At 41.0% G+C, this 19330-nt stretch overlaps 1 protein-coding gene across 4 annotated transcripts in view; it reads right to left on the bottom strand.

Annotated features, from left to right (window-relative positions):
* The window catches only part of TCEANC2 (transcription elongation factor A N-terminal and central domain containing 2), a 41887-nt gene that overhangs the window by 17885 nt on the left and 4672 nt on the right, over window positions 1-19330 (bottom strand). Inside the window, exons 1-3 of one of the 4 annotated variants that reach the window (XM_082612394.1) lie at window positions 19143-19302; window positions 18394-18537; window positions 5700-5841 (exon numbers count right to left, since the gene is read on the bottom strand). In XM_082612394.1, the coding sequence (XP_082468520.1) occupies window positions 5700-5841; window positions 18394-18495 (244 nt within the window). In that variant the 5' untranslated portion in view covers window positions 18496-18537; window positions 19143-19302. Of the gene's footprint in view, window positions 1-5699; window positions 5842-18393; window positions 18538-18949; window positions 19070-19142; window positions 19303-19330 lie in introns of those variants that run through there. The other 3 variants (XM_082612395.1, XM_082612397.1, XM_082612396.1) reach the window with 3 other exon arrangements.

The raw sequence follows: 19330 nt of genomic DNA, 5'->3' as shown, positions 1-19330 counted from the left end.
CCAAAGGCTTTTGCTCAGCTGGCCCTCAACTTCCCAGACCACTTGAGAACAGTGGGATTACTCACTTCCCCTGCCTCTCAAAACACTCTCCTTGGGCTTCCCTGGTGGCACAGTGGTTGAGAGTCCGCCTGCCAATGCAGGGGACGTGGGTTCGTGCCCCGGCCCGGGAAGATCCCACATGCCACGGAGCGGCTGGGCCCGTGAGCCATGGCCGCTGAGCTTGCGCATCCGGAGCCTGTGCTCCGCAACGGGAGAGGCCACAGCAGTGAGAGGCCCGTGTACTGCAAAAAACAAAAAACAAAAAACAAAAAAAACCCCACTCTCCTCCTTAGCCCGCGTGTCACTGCACAGTCCTGGTTCTCTTCCTCTCTCTAATTACACTCTTGCCTCTTCACCGGCTCCTCTTCCTCTTCCCATTTCCCTGCCACGGATATTCTCCCCAGCTCAATCCTTCAGCCCTTCTTTTACTCAGAGAATTCATTCACTTAAATGATTTGAAGCAGAAGTTTCCAGGCAAATGTCTTCCAAATACATAGTTTTAGTCTAGATCTCTCATCTGAGCTTCAGTCCTACATCTCCAACTGCCTGCTGGACATATGCACCTAAAGAGTTTATGTCAGAGCAAACACTGACTAAAATGAAAATACTAGGAGAAAACTCCCATTTGAAGTACACAAGAAAAGGCACTAAATTCTGATTTAAAAGACGTGAGCTTGAGCAGATGGCAGAACCCATAGAGATGGTCCAGTAAAATTAAGGCACATATGGCTGGGATTCCGGGCACAATGGCAGTCTGCTAACCAAGAAAGAACACTGCCCCAAGAGACCTGGATTCTCATTACATCTCTGGTGCTAACTCACTATATGGCCCTGGATAAGTCACTTCATCTCTCTGAGTCTGAATTTCCTTGTTTATAAACTGAGGTAGCTAAAATGGATTTAAACGTTTATGACATTGACATTTATAAAGTTCAGAAACAGAAAACAAAAACTATAAGATCTCAACAGTAAATGGACAAAGAACACAAACAATTCACAAAAAAAGGACAAAGTGCCAATAAACAAATAGAAAACAATCCATTCTATACAGCAAATGAAAACAAGATGCTATTTTTACCCAGTAAATTAGTAAGATTTTAAGAAAATTGTAGCAATGTAAATTGGAACAGTATTTCTAAAAATCTAAGATTCAGAAATGGATCAGGACAGGAGATGCATACCTAGGAGTTGTCTGAATTAAGGCCTTAGTTAAGCTGGAGAAGTTGACGGCCTCTCTGGCTAAGTGCTCTAAAGCAGCAGCCAAAGACTGAGGTCTGAGCTTTCTGGAAACAAACCTCCTGTGAGAGGACAGGGGACAAAGACGAAAGAAACAGAGAAAGGCGAGAAACAGGAATAAAGAAAGCTAGAAAGCGTCATGGAGAAAATCTTGTTTGACCCTGTCATTTTCATTAATTTGATGAACATATCCTGAGCATCTGCTATATGCCACACTAATGCTTGAAATGCATTGGTGAATAAAATATATTGCATGGTCTTGCTGGCATAGAGTTACTGTACAGTAAACAAAAAATAACTCAGTAAATAATTAAATAAGTAATTACAAACTCAGATAAGGGCTTGAAAGAAATAAACATTTAAAAAATAGATAAAGAATTGGCAACAGGGCTTCCCTGGTGGCGCAGTGGTTGAGAGTCCGCCTGCCGATGCAGGGGACGTGGGTTCGTGCCCCGGTCCGGGAAGATCCCACATGCCGCAGAGCGGCTGGGCCCGTGAGCCATGGCCACTGAGCCTGCGCGTCCGGAGCCTGTGCTCCGCAACGGGAGAGGCCACAACAGTGTGAGGCCCGTGTACCGGAAAAAAAAAAAAAAGAATTGGCAACAAGTTCAGTGTCATTCTTATTGACAGAAAAGAGAGTAATCAATGGTCTCAAGTTCACGGTTCTGGGAAGATGAGAACTGAGATAAGACTACTGGATTTGGATAGAATGAAATCACTCGTGTCCCTACAGAGAAGAATAGTGTTTGTGGGAGAAGCCAGTATGGAAATAATTTAATGAAGGAGGGGAAGGGGCAGACATGGGAGTTGTGATTATTAATCATATTTAAAGGAATTTGGCTATAAAAGGAAGAAGTGAAACGAGGTATCTGGAAAGGATGGCAGACAATTAAAGGAGAAGATTTAAGTGTATCCGAAGGTAGAAAGAGCGAGCCAGTAAAGGGGGTATGGGTGACAACAAAATGAGAGGCATCATGGCATCCTCATCACCACAGTCAGTCCTTACAAAGTCTGGTCCATTCTCCCTGATAAGGTCTCCCTACAAACCTGTCACTCAACAGGTTAGGTTCTCTCCTATTTTAAAAATTAGAACTTTCTTCAATTCCACATTCCTTTCTGATATTGCCACCTCTCTCTTTCCTTTCAATACCAAACTTCTTGAAAGAGTTGTCTATTTTCACAGTTCATTTCCTTACCTCCTCCTCACTCCTCAAGCTTCTGCCCTTAACCTTGCCTTTGAAACTGTCCTTACCAAAATCATTAATGACCTTACTTTGTAAAATCCAATGTGCAATTTTTAGAATTAGCTTCTTTGGCCCTTTGACAACGATGGACACTGCTGACGAATCCCCTCTCAGAAGCCCTCCTTCCCATTCCATGACAGCGTTCTCTCCCATTTCCCTGCTCACACCTTCTCCATTTCCTGTGAGCCTTATATTGATGTGCTTCAGGATTTGGGACTTGGCTCTTTGCTTTTCCTACATACTCTCCCTGGGCAACTGCCTCAGTTTCTAACTATATGCTGATGATGACTCTCAAGTATATATTTACTGTCCCTCCTTAGCTTTAGCCTTGTACATCCAACATTCTGTTGGACATTTCCTCTTGGATGTCCCACAATAGTGGGACACTAAAGAAACTGCCCAGAATTTTCTGAGAGACAAGGAGACATACGAGCTAAGGGGCATGGAAAATAAAAGACCTAACAAATTTCTAAGTGTAGAATCCCAGAACAAAGAAATAGAATAAAGGAGATGTGCTTTTGAAGAGATAATGGCTGTAAAACTTCTACAAATGAACATAAATCTGCAGGTCCAGGAAGTAGAATACATCTAGGTTAAATTAAAAGAAATACATGCTGTGATAGCCTGTCTACAAGATAGCCCCCAATGATCCTCACCTCTTCGTATTCATAACCCATGTGTAGTTGTCTCCCAACTGTACTCAGGTTGGTCTGTGTGATCAACAGAATATAATAGAAGTGATGGTATGTTACTTCCAAGACTAGATGATAAAAGACACTATGGTTTCCATCTTGGTTATTCTCTCTTGGATCACTTATTCTGGGGAAAGTCAGATGCCATGTCATGAGCAGCCCTATGGGAGGCCCAGGTGATGAAAAACTGAGGCCTCCTACCAGCAATCCCATAAGTGAGCAGTTAGGAGCAGATCTTCAAGCCCTGGTCAAGCTTTCAGATGACTACAGTTCCACCCAACAGTTTGACTATAACCTCTTAAAGAGACCAAGAGCCAGAAGCACCCAGATAAGCAGGTCCTTGATTCCTGACCCTCAAAAAGCCTGTGTGAGATAACAGACACTTAAGCTGCTAAATTTGGGCGTAATTTTTACACAGGGACAGGTAACTAATACGCATGCTAAGCCCAAACAGTTTTGAATGGCTTACAAAGAGTCTTCTCCATCTGGTCCAGACTCTGTCTCCAGCTTATTACATTTCAAGTACACAAAACTTCTTTTAGTTTTTGCAATGTACCGTGTTCTCTGCCACCTCCAGCCCTCTGTACAGCTCATGTGATATACCCAGGCCTGACACATTCTTTAACATCTTTTCTACCCCCAACACGTATACTCCTTGGGCTAACTTCTCCTCATCATCAGAGCACTCATTGCATTGTATGACCAAGTCTTGTTAAATTGCCTGTCCTTCCATTAGACTGCAGGCTCCAAAAAGGTGGGACAGTATCTGTCTCCTTCATCATTATGCCAGCATAGTTCCTAGCACAAAGAAGGTACTCAGTAAATATTTGCCCCTTACAGCCCACAGGATAGGGACAGGCAGGAGGCTAAAGGTGGAAGAATGTAAACATTCTCAGGCAATGATCCAAATGAATCTTCAGGCTAGCAACTGACCAAGGGACCTGTATATTCCACACAACCTCAGGTGATGGCAAGGCTTGGGATAGGGTCAAGACTCAAAAGTTGGATGGTTTCCAGCTCCTAAGTTATACCCCCTTGTTGTGGTTTCATTATGATTCTTGAATTGGAATCTCTGAACATCAGACACACCCATTCTTGAAAGCATATTCACAATGGTACTCAAAGGACAAACAGAAATGATTTTTTAAAAATTGTCACCTGTTCCGTATTTGTAGGACAATTCCAGACTATTATGTTGATATTTAAGATCTGATTGTAAGTGGTATTTGTGGTGTGCCTAAATATGAACATATACATACACATATGTACATGTATACATGTCATAAAACATTAACCACTAGTACCCTCTACTGGTGGAAATACCTTATCTGCTCATATGAATGGTCTTATTGCCCTCTAGTGACCACAACCTATAAAGAGAAAATCTAGCAGCAGATGGGAGACTCTCCTTGGCTATAATGATAGGGTTTTATGTTCTTTAAGCATCTAATTTTCTCAGATTCTGGTTTATATTACAGGGGTGCAACTCTCAAGACTCTTGGGGGAACCTCTGGGGAATTTCGCACAGCTCTTGCCAGCTGTTAGCGCCAGTCTGAAGCTGCTTTCTCTCCTGCTTCTCATGAACAAGAGGTCAAGGGGAGGCAGAGAAGGCAATGGCTGCACTGGTGAGGGCAAGAACAGCAGCTGTGAACGACTACCCTGGACTCCCTGGGGACTTGGGAGCAGCTTGAGGAACACATGTTGGCCCTCCCTCGCATATTATTCACAGTTGTGTACTGTACTAAAATGGTAATTCAACGTAGTTCCTGACTTACCTCTTAAAATATCTCCAATGCTGTAATAAATGATGTAGCAGCAAATGTTGCTATTATTTTGTTTTTACAAACCATGCTTTGGAAGTTATTTCTACTCAAGACGGAAAAGCCAAGATTTAAGTGAAATGTCGCCTCTTCTATGGAGCCTTTTCTGAATTCCCCAGATGTAAGACTACCCTGTCCTCTGTGCCAGCATATACCTTGTACAGATCAGAATGGTTCCATGGACAGTATTTATATGTTTTTATTTTTAACCTATACTATTTTACTGCTCCCATTTGTCTACCTGCTTGTTTCTCCACCCAACCCTAAGTTCCTTGAGGTCGCAAATCATGTCTTCTTCATTTTTGCGCACCCAGCATCAAGCACACTCAAAACGTTATCCACAGATCATGCTAGTTACAAGTTCATGCAGTAAGTACAGAAACTGAAGTAAGCATTGAAAACTTTGATAAAGTACTTCTATATTTGTTGAGTATAATTTTTTTAAAAAGTAGGGCTTACATTTTGTATATTTTAATTTCATTTTTCTGGTAATTTTTATTATATTTTAAAAGTATTAGTCTGCAACCAATGGAGAATTTCTTAAACAATGATCTCTCACCACAGATAGTTTGAGAAGCACTGGTATGACAGATAATGTCTGAGGGAGGGAGGAAAGGAGAAAGAAGGAGATAAAATATAAGCACTTATAAAATTCGGAAGGAACATACCTATCCTTGTTGATTTTAACACTTCCTTGGAGGGTATTTTCTTCTTTAATTCTCGTAAGGCTTCAACTAGATTCTCTTTGGTTTGATCAGGAAGCTCCAACATAGTTTTCCATCTTCTTATGTCTTCTATAACCACAACTCTCTGAGAAAAAGAAAAGTCATTTGGAAAATGGAACATTTTCATTAGAAAGACATCTGCCTTCACCTGAGCTAATGGGGCTCCTACTGACATATGAATTATTGATTATGACCTGAACGAAAGCACAATATATGTGATGGCCCCAAATGATGGGTAATTGCTTAAAAGCAGCTCCTGCTTACTGCAAATCAGGAAGAGAGTTACATCTATTAGGAAAAGTGCAAGTTTTAATCTTACCATGTCAGACACCACTGGGCACTTAGCACTGAGAGGCAGTAAGGAGGAGAAGAAAAGAAAAATGATGCTGAGGTGAATCAACCTTATAGCTCACTTAAGTATCTTAATTCACAGGCAAGGACAGAGAGCAGAGAAGTTATAAAGACATATTTATTTCAACAATAAAAAGCACACAGCTCCCTACTTCCTAGATGGTAAAACTCAAACCCTCTTTTGTTTGAAGAATTTTTTAAAACTTTAAACATATAAAAAGGTAGAGTAACTCACTACTTATAATGAAAAAAAGTTAACATTTTACCATTACACATAAAATAATAAAACACTGTAAAGTTCAAGCCTCCTTACACCCTTCACCCTTCATTCCCTTCCTTCCGTTTCTAGAAGAAACCACTATCTTAAAGTTGACACGAATCTTTCCATTAAGTGTAAAATATTAACAATTAAGGAATCTGGGTGAAAGGGATGAGGAAGGTCTTTGTACTTTTCCGTAGTTTTGAAATTATTTCAACTAAGATTTTTTTTTAAGTAAACTGGGAGAAAAAAATAAAGTCGCTTTTATAATTGCACAAAAAATTTTTTTTTCTTGCTTTTATCATTATTACCCTGGGGAGGTAGGCCCGGGTAGGGACTGGGAAGGGGCACAGGAGCTTCTGATAAATGTCCTGTTTCTTGATCTGGATACTGGTGACACAGGTGTGTTCTCTCCGTGCAAATCTGTTAAGATGTACGTATTTGTCTACTTTTCTACATGCATGTGATAGTTCAATAAAAAGCAACCCAAAAAGTCTCAACTCCCTCCCTGGCTGGGGTCTAGCCTAGCTGCCCGTGGTGGGAGAAGGGGATGTCTGGGGACTTCTCTATTTCCCCACCTCTGCTTCTCCTCCTCCCCCATCTGCTTGTTTGCTTTGGTCTTTGGCCCTTCCAGGTTCGAAACTGGGAAAAAAAGAAGCAGTAAGGGAAAGCAAAAGCCTTATTTTTGGTTGTGATGCTACGCTCATCAGGTTTCAGTGCTCTCTAGACTTGGCAGATATTCATGAGGTGTTTTTGTGGTTCCGTGGAGAGCTCCCATGGTTGAGATCTCACCTGCAGTTCCCACAACACTAGCAAGGCCTCTTCCAGCCAGCCGCTTACAGGTCCACCCTAAGTCTCCAGTTTCTGGCAATTGCTTCACCCACTCTCACTGTAGGGGTCCCACTGCCCTTCCAAGGATCCTTGTGAACTGAGCCCCTTTAATTCAACTCCAGGCCAATGAGCATTTTCTCTACTATGCCCACATCTTTGCCCTGAAAAACTCTGTGCATAACAGCTTTCCCACAGCAGCCACTTCTCCTTCTTGTGGCATCAGTTGCCACCCTGTTTTTAGACTTTCCCAGGCACAGGTCTGGTCTCTGGGTCCACCAACTCCAGGAACTGAGGTCACGTTCTCCAAGTGAAAATACCATAGCCCTCCCACTTTATCCAAAGGAATTCTATCTCCTCTCTTTACCTTCAACTTTCTTTTTTCTTTTTCTTTTTTTTTTTTTTACCTTCAACTTTCTTTATTGCCTAAGGTAGGTGATAGGTTCAGGATTCCAAAACTGGTCTTCATTTTCTGCCTTCACAAGTTCTGTAGAGATGGTCTAGAATAACATTTGGGAACACCATTTTATAGCTATTCCTTTGTTCTCAGCCTTCAGGAGCCCTAGCCAAAACTGAGACAGAGGACATTTTTATGAGCTGTTACAATATAAAACAGTATTAGTATTAAATGGTATGACAAATACATCGATGAAGCCACCAGGTAAGGGATGTTTCAGTAGGAAGAAGGTGTAAATATAATATTCTGCAGCTTGCTTTTTTCACTCCGTATAATTTCTTGATTTATCCAGACTGATATGTATAAACCCAGTTGATCTATTTTAATAGTACTGAATATTATTCCATTATTTTTATATACAATGTCTTAGAATTTTAAAATCTAGTCCCCTAATGGATATTTAGGGACATTTTCCCCCCTCACATTTCCCCTAGTATGAACATTGCTTCAATGAACTCCTGCCTATTATACATTCATATGTCTTCCATCCTTTACTTTCAACTTTTTTCTGGGTCATTATGCTTTAATAGCCTATGGCTGCTTTATTTTGCTCCTCCTCCCCTATCCAATCTGAGAGTTTCTATCTTTTAATAGGCATGTTTAATCCATTTGCATTTATTATGATTACTGATACACTGGACATACTTTCTCTTTGTTTTTTTCTTATCTTTTATTTAACAGCCTGAGTTTTCTTTAATCTTGTTTTTTCTTTTATGGTTTGGAAGTTATACATTCTATTTCTATCATTTTAGTGTTTGCCCTTACAATTTTTAAGATACTCAATGAAATCTATACCAGTATCCTCCTCACAAGTCTCTCCCTTCTGAAACACTTATTAGAAATATACATGGTCTCTGCCTGTCCTTCAAGTCCCTTAACTTGTCATATTTCTGTTTCTGTGGGATGCATTCTAAGTGATTTCCTCAGATCTAGCTTTCAATTCAGCATGTCTCTCCGTAGCTATGACTTACCTACTTTTAACCTGTTCAATGTGTTTCTTTGTCAACAGATATGCTTTTTCACTGGACAAATTGTTTTTGTTTTTTTCTCTAAATCTGCCTGTTTTCTTTTCATACTATCCTCTTCTTATCATTTCTACTACTTTCATTATCCTGTGAACATTTCAAACATATTTAAGGTCTCTTTCAGACTGTTATCTCTGCTTCTTGGAGGAGAAATTCTATTATTTACATCTACCTGCTCATCCTCCCTCCTGGTAATTTATTTTATTGTAGAGTTTTGTAATTTTTGACCATGAATTCATCTTTAATGGAGATTGTTTTCCACAGGAGTCCTGTGTACTCTAGGTTGTGAAGTGCCTTAACAGGGAAATCTCACCTTTGCCTTTGCCAAGGCCTTTGGATTTCCCTGGTTCTGGGCCAGTTTTTATGTAAATTTTTCAGCTTTGCAGATAGCACGAAGTTAAAAATATATATACACACATAGTAATAAATGTGAGGTTCTAATTTATTATGGTCAACTCTTTTTGAACTCAAACCCTGAGATGATACAATCTTCATGCTGATTCCTTGGACTGGTGGATGGAATTTTTCTAGTTCATTTTTCAAAAGCATAGTAGCCCTGTGTTGACTCCCAGCTTCATGTGGCCTGAAGCCTTATCTGCTGTCCCCATACTGGCCCTAAAACCCCAGCCCCTAAACTCTGTACCTGGTTTGCATGGAACTATATATAAGCATACCTTGTTTTATTGCACTTCACTTTATTGCACTTTGCAGATATTGCATTTTTTTTTTTAACAAATTGAAGGTTTGTGGCAACCCTGCAATGAGCAAGTCTACAGATGCTATTTTTCCAACAGCATTTGCTCACTTCGTGTCTCTGTGTCACATTTTGGTAATTCCTACAACATTTCAAACTTTTTCCATTATTATTATATTTGTTATGATCTGTGATCAGTGACCTTTGATGTTACTATTGTAATTGTTTTGGGGTGCCACAAACCATGCCCATACAAGACAGCAAACTTAACTGATAAATATTCTGACTGTTCCACCAACCAGCCATTTCCCCATCTCTCTCCCACTCCTTGGGCCTCCTTGTTCCCTGAGACACAACAATACTGAAATTAAGTCAATTAATAGCCCTACAATGGCCTCTAAATGTTTAAGTGAAAGGAAGAGAAACACGTCTCTCATGTTAAATCAAAAGCTAGAAATGATTAAGCTTAGTGAGGAAGGCATGTTGAAAGCCGAGACAGGCCAAAAGCTAGGCATCTTGCATCAAACAGTTAGCCAAGTCATAAATGCAAAGGAAAAGTTCCTGAAGGAAATTAAAAGTGCTACTCCAGTGAACACACAAATGATAAGTAAGCAAGACAGCCTTATTGCTGATATGAGAATGTTTTAGTGGTCTGCACAGATCAAACTTAACTACAACATTCCCGGGGTGGGGGTGATGGTGTGATGAATTGGGAGATTGGGATTGACATATATACACTAATATGTATAAAATGGATAACTAATAAGAACCTGCTGTATAAAAAAATTAATAAAATAAAATTCAAAAAAATAAAGAAGTATAACTGATATGTTAAGAGAGGAGAGAAATCAGAATCGTAAAAAAACAAAAAAACTAACTACAACATTCCCTTAAGCCAAAGCCTAATCTAGAGCAAGGCCCTAACTCTCTTCAATTCTATGAAGGCTGAGAGAGGTGAGGAAACTGCAGAAGAAAAGTTTGAAGCTAGCAGAGGTTGGTTCATAAGGTTTAGGGGAAGAAGCCATCTCTATAACATACAAGTACAAGGAAGCAGCAAGTGCTTAAGTAAAAGCTGTAGCAAGTAATCCAGAAGATCCATCTAAGGTAATCAATGACAGATTTTCAGTGTAGACAAAATAGCCTCATATTGGAAGAAGATGACATCTAGGACTTGCATAGCTAGAGACAAGTCAATGCTGGCTTCAAAGCTTCAAAGGACTGGCTGACGATCTTGTTAGGGGCTAATGCAGCTAGTGACTTGAAGTACAAGCCAATGCTCATTTGCCATTTTGAAAATCCTAGGGCCCTTAATAATTATGTGAAATCTACTCTGCCTGGGCTCTATAAATGGAACAACAAAGCCTAGATGACAGCAAATTTGTTTCCAACATGGTTTACTGAATATTTTAAGCCCTCTGTCGAGGCCTATTATTCCCAAAAAAGATTCCTTTCAAAATATCACTGCTCATTGACAATACACCTGGTCACTCAAGAGCTCTGATGGAGATGTACAACAAGATTAATGTTGTTTTCATGCCTGTTAACACAACATCCATTCCGCTGCAAGGAGTAATTTTGACTCTCAAGTCCTAGAAATACATTTCTAGGATACATGCATCTAGAAATACATTAGAAATACATTTCGTAAGGCTATAGCTGCCATAGATAGTTGATTCCTCTGATGGAAAAGTAAATTGAAAATCTTCTGGAAAGAATTCACCATTCTAGATGCAATTAAGAACATTCATGATTCACAAGAAGTCAAAATATCAACATTAACTGGAGTTTGGAAGAAGCTGATTCCAAACCTCATGGATGACTTTGAGGGGTTCTAGACTTCAGTGGAGGAATTAACAGTAGATGTGGTGGAAAGTGCAAGAGAACTAGAATTAGAAGTGGAGCCTAAGGATATGACTGAATTGCTGCAATCTCATGATTAAACTTTAATAGGTAAGGAGTTACTTCTTATGGATGAGCAGAGAAAGAGGTTTCTTGAGATGGAATCTACTGCTGGTGAAGATGCTGTGAAGATTGCTGAAATGACAATGAAGGATTACATAAACTTAGTTGATAAAGCAGCAGCAGGGTTTGGTAGGATTGACTTCAATTTTGAAAGAAGTTCTACTGTGAGTAAAATGCTATCAAACAGCACTGCACGCTACAGAGAAATCATTCATGAAAGGAAGGGTCAATTGATGCGGCAAACTTCATTGTCGTATTTTAAGAAAATGTCACAGCCACCCCTACCTTCAGCAACCACCACCTTCATCAGTCAGCAGCTATCAACATCGAGGCAAGACCTCCACCAGCAAAAAGATTCCAACTTGCTGAAGGCTCAGATGATGGTTAGCATTATTTAGCAATAAAGTATTTTTTAATTAAGGTATGTACATTTCTTTAGACATAATGCTATTGTACACTCAACAGATTACAGTATAGCGGAAACGTAGCTTTTATATACATTGGGAACCAAAAAAATTCACATAATTGCAGTGGTCTAAAACCGAACCCGCAATATCTCCAAGGTATGCCTGTTATCTCCAGCTCTGGGTCTGGGTTTCCTCTTTCTTCCTGGCACCTGAGGGTTTCTCTTTCTTCTTTTCAAGCTCAGCTCTGTATTGGAGACTTTTTTTTTTCCTTTTTGGCCACACCATGCAGCATGCAGGATCTTAGTTCCCCAACCATGGATGGAACCCACGCCCTCTGCAGTGGAAGAGCAGACTCTTAACTGCTGGACTGCCAGGGAAGTCCCTGTATTGGAGACTTTTTATCAAGCATTTCTACAAGGCTGGAATGAGGTTGGGGGTTTCATATCAGATCATTCCAGCATATGGAACTACAGAAGCCTAAGCTCTTTAGTATGGCATAAAAGGTCTTAATAAATATGACTTGGCTCCTGACATCCTTTTCAGCCTCACCATTGGCTCAACATACATCAAACTATTTGAAGCTGCCTAAACAAACCACAGTATTTCACATCCTCTGCCTGGGATGCTCTTTCTCTGCCTGAACCATGTGATAACACCTACTTATTTTGAAAGACTCTTCAAGAATCACCACCTGTATGAAGCCTTGCTTGCCTCTCTCCAACCGCATCTGACCAAGCTCCCTTTTGAGTTTGTAATCCATACAGGCTTCAATTACCCCATCTGTACTTTCTGCAAATAGTTATCTACAAGGCTGTCTTCTCCATTAGACTATGAACAACTTGAGGGCCAGAACAGTTCGTTATTTGTCTCTCTATCCCCAGTGTGCAGTAGATGTAATTGAACAAAGTTTTATCTACCCTCAAGGACTAAGTACAGTACAGTTTTCAGATATGAAATATTAGGGCAAAAATAGAAAAACATAGCAGTCCGCTCCAGAGAATTCCATAAACATACAAAGAATGTTTCCCTATTTCTGTCCACACATAGGCCCCAAAACGGATACTGCAAGTTCTTATCTGAATTACTTAGAGGAAAAAGGGAAATGGAAATAAAATATGAATGGGGAAGCTATAATGAGTAGTGGAATGGTTACTGCCAGAAAGAAAAGGTGCTCTCCAAAATACCATCTGATCTTACAGTTGTGGATAGCTGGAATATCAGGTTTGGTAAAACCAATTAAAGAAAATGCTTCGCTCATAAGCAATAAAATGGGCACCATTCCACTGGTGGGGGCAGGGGACAACATATTGGCTAGTCAATCCTACAAAGGGAGTATAAAGATATATAGAGCATTCTTAAGTGCAGAACCTAAAATAATTAGCATCTTTTCAGAATCTTTCCATTTAAAAAAATCTCCTATTGCAACCAACAGAAGAAATCACTTTCCCTAGGGAGAAAGAAGAGATTAACCAAATTAACCTTTACTATTCAAATGTACACCACATGAGCTTATTGAGTGTCACTTTTATTGCATGTGATAAGGCTATGGCAAAATTACTTGTAATATGCTGATAACAGAAGTACAATGGTCCTAATATTCCAAGATTTTTATACCTCCTCTGCTGGCATTCAGAAACCTCCACTTTTTTTTAGTTCCCAGACTGTGGAACCAGATTTTCTAGTTCAAATCCCAGCTCTGCCACTGACAGCTTCATAACTTTGGACAAGCTACTTAATCTGTCTGTGCCTTAGATTCTTCATCTGTAAAATATAAATGATAAAAGCATCCATTTCACAGAGCTATTATTAGAATTTAAAGAGTTAATATATGTAAAGCACTTAGCACAATGCCTGGCCCACAGAAATGGGCTCAATAAATGTAAGCAGGAATCATTATTACTATCATCATCACCATCATCATCATCATTCTCAGCTCTAGTTTTACTACGCAGCCTCTCTTTTTCCATACAAGAGGGAACTATTTATTAGTTTTTATTATGTGCCAGGTACAATGCTTGGCCCTTTCAATATGCATTTATTTATTTAGCCCTCATAACAACCCTGCAGGTTAAATATTATTTCTGATGTTACTGATGAGGAAATTGAGGCTTGAATATTCAGCAGATTCTTGTCATTAAAACATGACAGTGGTGTGTGGGAATAGTCACTTGGCAGAACGTGGACCTAGTTAACTCTCTAGAATTCATATTTAACTCAACTTGTTTTTAATTTGCCATTGTGTACACAGGAAAGTAAGCATGTGTGCATGCATAAACGAAAGAGAACAGCAAGTACCACTTACTGAATAGTTATATGTCGCTCCTTCCCTCTACCTAGCCAAATCTTTCCATCTCTTTAAGGTGCTCTGACCACTAAAACAGATGCTGAGCTCTTTCCTCTCTTAACTCTTTTTTTGATCTGCGTTGGGTCTTTGTTGCTGCATGTGGGCTTTCTCCAGTTGCAGCAGGTGGGGGCTATTCTTTATCGCGGTATGCAGGCTTCTCATTGCAGTGGCTTCTCTTGTTGCGGAGCATGGGCTCTAGGCATGCAGGCGTCAGCAGTTGCAGCACACAGGCTCGGTAGTTGTGGCTCGCGGGCCCTAGAGCGTGCAGGCTTCAGTAGTTGTGGTGCACGGGCTTAGTTGCTCTGTGGCATGTGGGATCTTCCCAGAACAGGGCTCGAACCCGTGTCCCCTGTACTGATTGGCAGGTGGTTGTTTTTTTTTAAGGCTCATACTTTTATCTTAACTTTTTCTTATGTTCCCTAAAGTACCTAGCATAGTATTGAGCATAAAGTTGTTTCACAATAACATTTGTGGAGTAGATTACTACCCAGACCCAGCAAGGGCATCCCCAAATAATGATTATTGTTTATTCAATAAATTTTTACATACAATGTAGCAGGCACTGTGTTAGGTCTTAAAGCAGAATCAGAATATAAGAGACTGCAGTCCCAGTCCTAATAGTTCATAATAGATTGGGGAAACTACAGGTAATCAGATAATAACAATACAGTAAGGTAAGTGCTACAACAGATATTTGAACCAAGTGCCAAGAGAGTATCGAAGAGGGAAAGATTAATTCCCCACAAAGGACCCAGGAAGCATTTCATCATTCACTTATTTAACAAATATTTATTGACCACTTAGTATGTGCCAAGCACTGTGATAGGTCCAAGGGTGGAGAGGTAAGTGAAATGTCCAAGGTCCCTGTACTCATGAAACAATCTAAGATTCACTTGAGCGGGATGACAAATGGGTAGGAATTCACTCTGTAAAAGATGCAGGAAAGGGGACCAACATCAAGTCAAAGCCCTGGAGACATGAAAGAGAATAGCTTAGATAGAGAAGAGCAAGAAATGGGGTGTGGCTGGAATGCATTCCCGTGAATGGGGAGCTATAAGAGATGAGGTGAGATGGCACCTCAGACAGAACAGAATAGAAAGGGTCTCATATGCCATGCCAAGGCTTTTAGAGTTTAATTCATTTGGTCATTCAGCATGTCGCAGGGTGCAGTCAAAAAAAAAAAAAAAAAAAAACTAACCATTTCGTCATTCAGAAAAATGCACCACAGCCTTCTATATGCCAAGCCCCATGCCAGCTACTGGAGCCACAAAACCAATAAGACATAGTCTTTCAAGAAGCTGAGAGTGTAGCGGGACACAGGCATGTAAAGAAACACTTATTATATAGCACCAGTAAGTGCGATGGTGGAGGCATGTTAAGATATAGGGATGGCTTAGAGAAGGGAGAGATTAGATTGGCTCTGTATCTGTGGGACAGAGGGTGGTTAGGAAAGACCTTATAGCAGAGGAAACTCTCGACTAGGTCATGGGAACAAAGGATTTCATAAAGTAGCTGATAACAGCAAACACTTACATAGTATTTAGTATGTGCCAGGCTCTGTTCCAAGCACTTTACATACATCGACTCACTCAAACTTCATAACTACCTTATAAAATAGATATTATTATTAATCCCATTTTATAGATGAGGAAAGACACAGAGAGGTTAACTTGTCCAAGGTCACACAGGTAGTTTAAGTGGCAGAGCCGGGATTTTAACACAGGTAGTTTGGCTCTAGTCTGTGTTCTTAATTACTATACTATATTGCCTCCAAGACAAGAGAAAAAAGCCGTTCAAGGCAAACAGGACAGCATAAGCAAAGGTACAAAAGTATGAAAGAACACAACATCTTTGGGAAATTGTGAGTGGTTGACACTGGATGGAATGTAAGTAAGAAGAGCAGCAGGGCAAGCAGGTACCAGGTCACAAGAGGGCCTTGGGTACCACGTAAAGAAATGTCTTTATCAAAAGGTAATTTGAAACCACTAAGGGAAGTGGTTTCCTCGGGCATGGAGGTGACCTGAGTATATTTTCTTTTTTTTTTTAAAGACTTATTTCTCTGGCTTAAGTGTGGAGGCTGGAATGACAGGGGATGCCAAGGGCACAGAGACAAGTTAACAGACCATGGCACTGCTCTAAATTCAACAAGATTTTTTTAAAAATAAATTTACTTATTTATTTATTTTTGGCTGAGTTGGGTCTTTGTTGCTGCGCATGGGCTTTCTCTAGTTGAGGCAAGCAGGGGCTACTCTTGGTTGTGGTGCGTGGGCTTCTCATTGCGGTGGCTTCTCTTGTTGCGGAGCACAGGCTCTAGGTGTGCGGGCTTCAGTAGTTGTGGCTCGCAGGCTCTAGAGCACAGGCTCAGTAGTTGTGGCGCACAGGCTTAGTTCCTCCGCGACATGTGGGACCTTCCCGGACCACAGCTCGAACCCATGTCCCCTGCATTGGCAGGCGGATTCTTAACCACTGCGCCACCAGGGAAGCCCTCAACAAGATTTTGAATTTAAAGTGGGAGATGTTAAGGGCAAAAAGGATTTTTAGGAGAGAGAACTGAAAACTAGATATAAGAGAGAAGAATTAAGGATCATTTCTAAGTTTCTAGTCCCAGTTTCTTGGTATATGGATATAAAATAAATACAGGAGAATAAAAAACAGGTTTGGAAGAAAAACTATTCCATTTAAAAAGAATGTTATTCCATATGCCTATTGTTTGTTCTGATTCCATAAGCTTCACTAGGCTCATTCTCATCATCACACACAGTGATTCTCAACTGGGGCCCACGTGGGGACACAAAGGGCAGAAGGGTCAGGTGAAGGTATATTAGAATCTGGGTATTTGTATGTGAGTGTACATGTAGTTCAATTACTACCACCCTCTTTTTCTTCCAGACAGTCTGATATCACAATCCTGCCCACCACCATCCCTCACTGAGAATCACTACTGTGTACAGTTATCCATGGATACTCTGACAAACAGCTGAAAACCTTGAATGTGTTCCAGGAAGTCACAAAACTGCAAAACTAGGAGAGATTTTAAAGACCATCTAGAGCTCAGTAGGTCTCAACCAAGGGGTACTTGTAAATATGTAGGGCAGTTTTGGTCATCACAATGGGACATTGCTACTGACATTTACTGTCTGAGTGCCAGGGATATTAAATTTTGTGCAACTCACAGGGCAGTTCCAAATGATGAACAATTATCTTGCCCCAAAGGACAACAGTGTTCCTTTGAAGAAACACTGCTGTAGGTCAAACACCACATTTTCTAGATGAGGACAAAGTGAGATCCCAGAGAAGGAAATGACTTGCTGAAGATCACACAGCTGCACAGTAGGGCCTAGAACCCAGGGCTTTTGTTTATACTCCCCTTTACTGCTTTCTAATCTGGGTCTGGTAAGCCTGTGGTACATCTAGAAGAGAAATCCAACTGAGTATATCAGTCAAGTACTCAGAAGGCCACCTTGTTATCACAGTCCTTTGTGCATTTCCTCTGGCCCCAGATCTCACTCTCACCTTCAGAGATCTAGTCTAGAGGTGCAAGTTTGGCAGTCACGGGAAGCCTTAAGATGAATATCACCCTGGCCAAACACATAAAATGTGACAAAGCTCTGGGGAGCACAGACATTAGTAGTCTAGTGGAGAAAACAGGAAGCAATAAAGGGAACCGAAAAGAAAAAGTCAGTAATGTAGGAGGAGAGGTTCAAGAAGACAAAGGGAACTAATTACAAACGGTTTTTTGTTTGTTTTTAGTGAAGTAATAATTACCACTAATTGGGTACTTATATCCATTGATTCACTGTTGGTTATCTATCCTGTATCTATTCCTTGACTCTTCCTTGCTAACAGAAGTCAGACAGTTTGAGGTTGCAAAGAGTCTATTTTAACAGTCTCTCTTCCAGTCTCAGCTGTCGCTGTAAAGGCCATATGATACGGTTCTGGTCAATAGGATATGAGGGTATGGTATCATCACCCAATCTTACTGAGTTTGTACAGGGAACACAAAATCATATTTGGTACTTTAACATTCCATTTAATAGACAAGAAAATTTTGCAAAAGAAGAATAACTTAGGGGACTTATCCTACCAGCTAGCAAAACATACCACAAAGCCAAAGTAATTAGAAGAGTGTAACGGAAGTGCAGGAATTGATAAACAAGGTATGGCAGAAACAAACCTGGAGTGGTCAGGAACACTCTGGGGAGGAGGCACAGAAATAAGTAACTCACAGGTCTTCCATAGTAGAACTCCTCCAGACCTCCTGGCTATCACAGTCCTTTGCACATTTTCTCCACTCCCAGATCCCCTCTCACCTTCAGAGATTCAATCGTGGCCTGCTTGTAAATCTTTCCTCCAGGAGCTTTCTTCTGAGGACTATTCTGGATTCTGGGTGTTCGAAGGACGAATTTATCCATTGCTAGGGGACTCCAACTACCTTCACGTGTTTGCACCGTGATCTGCTCAAGAAAGAGGGCAGGTTCTAAAACGTCATCAAAGCTTCTGTGATGTGTGTTCCCTAAAGTGACACAATTGGGTTCTACACACTCTGGAAGCATTCCTGAATTATTAGGACTCTTGGGTGCAATTCACAGGAAGGTTTCCTCCTGAAAAAGAAACATCTTCCTAAAAACTGAAAACTGTATATAATGATGGGTCTACTTCCTGAATTAGGAGGTGCCTAGCTTTCAGAAGTGCACACTGTAGAGGGGCTTCCAATACTGGGCCAGGCGTTGAACCTGGTGACTTCTAAAGCCTCCTCCAATTTAGGTTGGGTTGTGGCAGAGTTCCCCCCGGTTCAATGAAGCTGTCTTAATTACCGCACCATAGCCACAACCCCAAGGGTTCCCCTAGTAACCAATAACCAACAACCTCCTCCAGATCTCAGCAGGGTCCTCACAGCAACCAGTCATCTCCAGGAACTACTCCGTGGTCAAAGGACCCTAACCACGACTGACTTGCTCTGATCCCAGAGCAAAGGGAACCACCACCTTCCTCTGCCCTCAGCACTCAGGAGCTCAGGAAGGGGAAGCCTGAAAACGATGTCATGTGGGGTGAGACCCACCAGGAAAAGCAGCCCTGCCAGCAGCTGGGCCTCTCCAGAACGCACCCTCTGAGGGCCCAAGCCTAGACCTTGGGGGTCAGAACTAAACCGACGCTTCCTTCCACTGCTGCAGTTTCTCGTTAGAGGCTCAGCCAGCCGGCAGAACACCGACGCCCGTCAGCGGGGTAGAGGGGGTGGTTGTGAACCAA

Source organism: Mesoplodon mirus (assembly GCF_964341445.2).
Source record: "Mesoplodon mirus genome assembly, chromosome: 3".
In the NCBI taxonomy this organism is placed as follows: Eukaryota; Metazoa; Chordata; class Mammalia; order Artiodactyla; family Ziphiidae; genus Mesoplodon; species Mesoplodon mirus.
The sequence above is the reverse complement of the archived record's forward strand: the minus strand, read 5'-3'. Positions and strand labels throughout refer to the sequence as shown.